The sequence below is a fragment of the Rattus norvegicus genome, chromosome 12 (genome assembly GCF_021556685.1).
Source record: "Rattus norvegicus strain SHRSP/BbbUtx chromosome 12, alternate assembly SHRSP_T2T, whole genome shotgun sequence".
Lineage (NCBI taxonomy): Eukaryota > Metazoa > Chordata > Mammalia > Rodentia > Muridae > Rattus > Rattus norvegicus.
Genome location: NC_141545.1, coordinates 8729126 through 8735976, shown reverse-complemented (window position 1 = coordinate 8735976; position 6851 = coordinate 8729126). Strand labels below are relative to the sequence as shown.

Below are 6851 nucleotides of genomic sequence, written 5' to 3'. Positions count from 1 at the left end.
TCCTTTCACTCTCTGTTAAATTATTGGCTACTGAAGGATTTTTGGAGAGGGATATCCATTGTTTTTACTTGATGATGAGCGTACAAGTCTCCACTGGACAGTTTCAAACCCATGGTCAGAAGATGGCCCTGGTTAAATTCAGTGGGTCAAGAACCAAACAAAAGTTCATAAAAGGAGAAAAGAAGCAGTTAAAAAAGAGGGATTCACGATGGGTGAAGGATGGCAATAATCAGAGTTGCTTTATACTTATATTTATATATACATACGTATAAAAATTGTCAATGAGAAGATTCAATAAATATTTGGGAGGTCAATCTCAGGGTCTATAACATTGAGGCTCACCATGTCCACAAAGGGGTGGAGATGGAGCCAGGGTATTAACACAATAATTTCAGATCATGACTCAGAAGTAAGGAATTGGTTCTTTTTAGCTTTTGGCCTATGGGTTGAGCTCCTGAAATCTGAGAAGGCTCCCATAGAAATGTGTGCAGGGTGGATGGATGAAAATTTAGTAGATGGGAGTAAAGTACTCAGAAATGCTATGAAGCCACATAAGATGTGTCATCAATCATGCATGGTAATGCACTGTCTGACCTCAGAAAGGAAGACAGAGGGGATGAAAGGAACTCATTTAAGGACCTGTATACACATCATGTCTGTTCATTTCATTAAGCAGCAACAGTGGAACAGTGCCACAACCACTAACCCAACGAGACCCTGCAGACATCAGAAGACTATACAGCAGAGGTCAAGGAAACATGCTGGTCCAGGAGCAATGCAGGGGACAAGGTACCTGCCAGAGAAATGTCTCACAGATCTGGTCAAGATATCAATGGCCACAGACAAGTAGAATAAACTGGAATTGCTATGGGTAAAGTTCTACTATCTGGCAGGGGTTTGGGACTGTGGGGGCAATGGAGGGAGTTTGTCATCATTTGCTAGAGCAGGACGTTTCAGGTTTTTTGCAGATCCAGAATTTCTTGTTGTCACATTTGTTGTCATTCCAGCCGTCTTCTCTGAGCTCTGCACAGTCTTCATTTCCCTGGTTGTTAGGTTCCCCTTTTATCCAATACTTCCTGAAACTTCAAAGACAAGGAGACATGAGATTCCGTCACAGCCATAGTCTGTAAGCTGTGAAAAGCAAGTGGACTTTGTTCCTCTTTGATTTCTGTTTTATTTCCTATCTTGAATCCCTACCCTGACCTCTCTCAGTGATGGGATGTGACCAGGGTGTTGTAAGAGGAAATAAATCTGTTATTCCCCACACTGTTTCTGGTCATGGTTTTCACCACATCAATACATGGCAAGCTAGGAAAGACAGCACCTAGAACTCACTAACACACTTTAACACACCCACTCTGAAGCCTCCTTGACCAACATCATCTAATTCTTTTTTTAACACTTCAACCAAGGCCTTTATCCAGATGTTATCTCCACATCGAGAGGTCAGGTCCTTGGTCTCCTGCCACACCATCAAGGGGTGATACAAGCTTCTTCTCTTTGGCCTTTTGAGTACAACAAGCAGCTCTGGGTATACATTTATACACACTTGGGGTATAAATACAATGAAATGTGTATGAAGAGATGGCTTAGACATTAAGAATGCTTGCTGCTTTTCCAGATAACCTAAGTTAGTTTTCCAAACTCATGTAAGAGTGAACTCATGGAGAGTGATAGAGGAAGGTATGATACATCTATTTATGGCCTTGTGCACGTGCACGCAGACACACACACACACACACACACACACACACGCACACACGCACACACACAAAAGCATGAGTATACATGCAGTTTTACACACCCATTCATACACAAAAATGTCCACATGCTTCACATACAAACTTTACACCCATAATAATTTGAGCCTGTGTTAAGCCATATTCTGTGAAACACATTGTAGACACCCCTTGCACAGAACCCATTAAATGACATAAAAAGGTAATGTTTCTTATCTATATTTCAATCCTTCTCTAAATCTGACCTCAGTTTGTGTGTGTTGGGTGTGATGTTGTGTGAGTACATTTGTTTGCTCATGTATATCCATGAAGATGAGTGCATGACCGTGTGTCTACATGTCAACATAAATGTCTTCATCAGTTGTGTCTGTGTGTGTGTGTGTGTATGTGTGTGTGTTTGTAGTGTAGTGTAATGTATATATATTTGTGTAAATGTTTGAATACTTGTATTTGGAGTGCAGAGGTTGACATAGAGTGTCTGCTTTGGTTACTCCCATTTTTCTCCTTATTTTGTCCCCTCTTTTCTTTCTGCTTTCTTTCCTTCCTGTCCTTTCTTTCTTTCTTCCTTCATTTTTTCCTTCCTTCTTTCCTTCCTTCCTTCGTTCCTTCCTACCTTCCTTTGTTTCTTCTCTCTACATTTATTTTGAAATAGGTTCTCCCTTTGGATCTCTGTCCTGAAACTCTCCGTGTAGATTAGGCTGGCTTCAAATTCGAAGACATGCCTGCCCCTCAGTCAGTGCCAAAATCCACAAGAGTACTCGATCCACATCATAGTTTGAAACATGGTTCCTTGCTGAACCTGTAGGTCACTGATTGCCTAGGCTAGTGAGCACCAGAGATCTGTCTGTGCTAGGATAACAGATGGTTGCTATCACCCCAGTTTTTGAGGGTGCAGTGAATTTAAACTCAATCTTTATGCTTGCATGCTAGGCTCTTACTAAATGAACTGTCTCACTAGCCTCAACCCTCTATTTTTAAAGAAAATGTCTCTTGCTGAACAGGAAGTTAACAAATGAAGCTAACTAGCTGGTCAGTAGTCTTTAGGAATTATCCTGTCTTTGCTTCCTCAGCACTAGTATTACATGCATGTGACACCACACTCAGCAGCAGTATTACACGTACATGTTAACAACACCACCCAGGGTTTTAAAATGCTTTTGTCTGTTGAGAATCTTAACTCAGATCTTCATATTTGCATGATGGACATTCTTCCCACTAAGTCATCAATTCTCTCTTGATAACATCTCCTTTACTCTGTCTTATGACAAGCCTTCAACTTCCTCTCAAGTAACCCTGCTGGTGTTTTTTTTTTTTTTTTTTTTTAAAGTGGGTTCTGGGGAATCAAACTCAGGTGCTCATTTTGGCAAAGCCAGCACTTTACTGGCTGAAGTATTTCCCTCCACAGCTATTTAACACACTATATTTAAACAACCCAAACAAACCTCAGATTGATTTTGCCACTCTGATTATAGAATTTAAAATTCCCACCATCTATCTGAACATGTATATGGAGACTAACACCATGACTCCCAGTGAATAACATGGACTCTTAAGCCTAAGGCAGCTAGGGAGTAACAAGGAACTTTGAGCTCAGCTCATGTAGAGCACAACCCCATCCCACTCTCTGTAATGTTCCCTTGCCCCAGGTCTACCTGTCTGACAAAGGTGAGCCATCTACCCACTGCCACGTGCTTTCCTGTTTCAAGTCTGAGAGACCCATCCAGGCAGGTCCTTTATTCTTTAAGAACGTATCCAGGAATGTCTGTGGGGGAAAGAGAGAAGTCAGTAGAGTTTCTACTTCATTTCCAATATTTTCTACCTAGTGTCTCCCCAACTTTCACTCTTATACCTGAGAGGAGCCCCTGATACATGCTCCAGTGTCTGAGTCCCTCTTACATCTCTATCCTATGGCCAAATAAGGTCTGCTGACTGATTGTCCACAGCTGAAGTCTTCACACATGTTCCTGCGAGTGTTGCCCGTGTTTGTGACATGCATGCCCACACAAACTGATCTATGAGGTTTAGTGTGCCAGAGTCAGATGGTTCAGCACAGCTAGCAATGTGCAGCATCTCTTAGCTCTGTGTGGAGTGATATCCAAAGAGCAGTGGGATTACATGATTTATACCACAGAAACTGGCGAAAAGCATAGTCTTAAGTATTTTCCCTAAGAGAACAATATTCTATCTTTTATCTAGCATGCCAGCTGGGATTATGTGATAGGTTTAATTTTCAACTTGACCGAACGGGGAATCATATAGGAGATAGGCTTCTTGGCATGGGTAGGTATTGTCTATATTAATTCATGTGAGAAAAGCCATTTTAACTGTGGGCAGACTCATTCCCTGAGTACAAGTCCTCGGTCTTGGGAAATGAAGAAAGTGAGCTGAGGATCACCATTTACTATTTTCTACTTGACTGTGAGTCCCATGTGGTTGGATCTCTTAAGCTCCTGTGACTGTGATTTCTGGGTCATCATGCACTATAACCCAGAACCTTAAGCAATGAATGCCTCTTTTGTCTTAAATTGCTTTTACAACATTTCATTATATTATTTCTATTATGTTTATGTGTCTGTGTGTGAGTTCAGTTGTGATAGAGGGCAGAAGAATGCATCAGATCCCTTGGAGTTAGAGTTTTACTAAGACCATGACTTATATTTTAGGTGTTCTCTGAAGCATTCATGTAGGCATTATGTAGGCATTGGTGCATCTACTCAGAGCATCCTAGGTACCCTCATTCCCACATAGCCCCCTTTCCAAGTGGAGCAAACATCCCTTAACCAGAAACACTTTCTTTCCAACCATTGCTTTCACATTCAATGATCGTGCCCAATCCCAGGACGAAGAACCCATGAGGAATACCTGTTCTTCGTCACTCTCAACAGTGACTAGTTGAGCATCCACTTCCTGGCAAGCAGCAACAGAATCATTCCAGTTACGCTGGGATTTGGAGAAGTAATAACATCTTCCGTGGAAGAATGTCCATTCCCAAGGGCAAGGACGGCAAAGGCTGTCTATTGGGAGAGGTGGATCAGGATAGATGAATGCTTGGATGCACATGATCATGCATCTTCTCAAGCCCTCCAGATTAGGGCCCTCCCTCACTTGACACTGCATCCTGGGGGAAAACAGGCACTTAAAAGTTCAAACCAGAGCCCAGGAGAATATCTTGACTACTGTGTGCATGGTCACTGTGAAAACTGAGTGCCTACTCTGTGCACAGCCCCAGGACCTCTGAGAATAGTGAGATCCTACTTTGTTGTCTCCCCCTGAGACCATAAGGTGATACCCTGGCTGTTTTTCCTGTGCTCCTATTAATTTGTTTTCTGATGACCGATGTATTCATGTATTTGTGTTTGTGAAGGTGTATAACTGCACTAATCTGGATGACCAGTGATTCTCTGGTACTCTACAATGCTGGCATTAAAAACATACCTCCCCATGCCATTAAACAGTAGGTTCTTAAAAAAAGTAGGTTCTTGACTCATGCTCAGTTTCTTTATGGCAAGCACTTTTCCAACTAAGACATCAAGTTCCCACAGGAGTGAAAACCTTGGTATAGAAAGGATCAAATCCTCAAGCATAGTGCCATCACAAGGTGACCTTCTTGGTTCCACAACACTGATTTTTGCTCACTTACCCACTCCAATCCCCAGTTGCATCAGTTGCTTGTAGATTTTTTCATTCACTGATGAGCTTGGATCCTTAAAACCTGCACAAAGAATCCAGAAACTAAAACTTTGTAATGATTACTGTGTGTTACAAAGTGCTCTGGATCTTTGCAGCAGAAATCTTCTCTAATAACATTTAAGGAGAAGACAATGACACTTAGTGATGAATGAAACACAAGTAATGGACCTGGGTCATGCCTTTACTCTTACCATCTTATGTTCCAAAGTGGGAACTACACTAGAGGCTATGGTACAACCCATTCTCATTATTTTCTCTCAGTCCCCTAAGTATGACCCAGATCCAGCTTTCACAGCCGGTGAGACGGACCAGAGGTGCACAGTCCCATTTCTGCCAGACCTTGAATGAGAACAGTCACCAGAAGCCCAGCCAGGAGCACGATGGAGAGCAGATGCAACACCACAAGGCCATGGCTGTGCCTCACACACCCTGTGGAAGAAAGTGCGTATTTCACAACAAGGCTGTCACTCCCCAATAAACAGCAGTTCAGGCCCCAGATTCTACCCTTCTAGTGCTACAAAGACCAGCAACCAGTCTAAGTCTGAGCCTTTGCGTTCCAGGAAACCAGAGAAATCTTTAAATCTCCAGAATATAAGACTCTTAGAAAAGACTTCTACCTCTTCTTGGCTCTTGTCCCCAGCTTGTCTCCAAGGAATTCAACACACACACACACACACACACACACACACACACACACACACACACACACACACACAACTTTGTGTGGAGAACAGAGAGGAATGAGTGTGTGTGTGTGTGTGTGTGTGTGTGTGTGCGTGTGCACATGGGAATGTGTGATGCATGCATAAATATGAGTTCATGTGTGCACCTATATGCAATCGTGTGTGGAGACCAGAGGTGAATTGCTGTGACCTGGAGCTACAAACCACCAAACCACCAAGCCCCATTCCTGCCTTACCTAGGGGGCCTAGCTGCTGCTTCTCATTTAATTCCATGGAGAGAATCATCCTCGCTTCTGCCCTTCAGTGCTGGGGCCTGCTGGCAACATCAGCTTTTACTTTCTTCACTCTCTGAATGTGAACTCATAAAGAGAAAAAGGGAAGTGAGTTCCAGTGCCGGAAGCATCTAGAAGGAAGCATTGAACATCTGATACAGCATCACATTTGTCAGACTTTCCATCAAGTTAAGCGAGGGCTGTGGATGTGTGCTAATTAATTCTTTTATTGCTGTGACCAAATATCTGACAAAAAGAACGAAGACAGTTGTTCTGGTTTGGGTTTTGGCTCACAGCTTGAGGATATATTGCATCTTGGTGTGGAAGTTAGAGTGACCAGGACATACGAAGGCTGTGCACACTGCCACCACCTAGAACCCCTCGCCCCGCCCCATTTCCTTTCACAGACATGCCCAGAGATTTGTTTCTAGACTGATCTTAAATCCAACCAAGTTAACATTTAGGAA

At 42.7% G+C, this 6851-nt stretch overlaps 1 protein-coding gene across 1 annotated transcript; it reads right to left on the bottom strand.

Moving 5' to 3' along the window:
• Positions 1-215: 215 nt before the first annotated feature.
• Positions 216-6476, bottom strand: Cd209al3 (CD209a molecule like 3). Its single transcript, XM_087579497.1, has 6 exons — positions 6349-6476; positions 5769-5858; positions 5380-5451; positions 4602-4753; positions 3392-3501; positions 216-1082 (listed from the first exon to the last, which is right to left on the bottom strand). Exons 1-6 carry the CDS (start codon positions 6395-6397, stop codon positions 932-934), a joined length of 624 nt encoding a protein of 207 aa, XP_087435623.1. The 5' UTR covers positions 6398-6476; the 3' UTR covers positions 216-931.
• Between the last annotated feature and the right edge of the window lie 375 nt (positions 6477-6851).

What these genes read in the sequence shown, in the direction of transcription:
- Cd209al3 (XM_087579497.1), bottom strand. Translation starts at nt 6,397, where the DNA reads ATGATTCTCTCCATGGAATTAAATGAGAAGCAGCAGCTAGGCCCCCTA. An exon ending in GGTGACTGTTCTCATTCAAG is followed by an intron (nt 5,452 to 5,768) that starts GTCTGGCAGAAA and finishes TTCTTTGTGCAG; the next exon opens with GTTTTAAGGATCCAAGCTCA. An exon ending in GGCTCACCTTTGTCAGACAG is followed by an intron (nt 1,083 to 3,391) that starts GTAGACCTGGGG and finishes TTGTCTTTGAAG; the next exon opens with TTTCAGGAAGTATTGGATAA.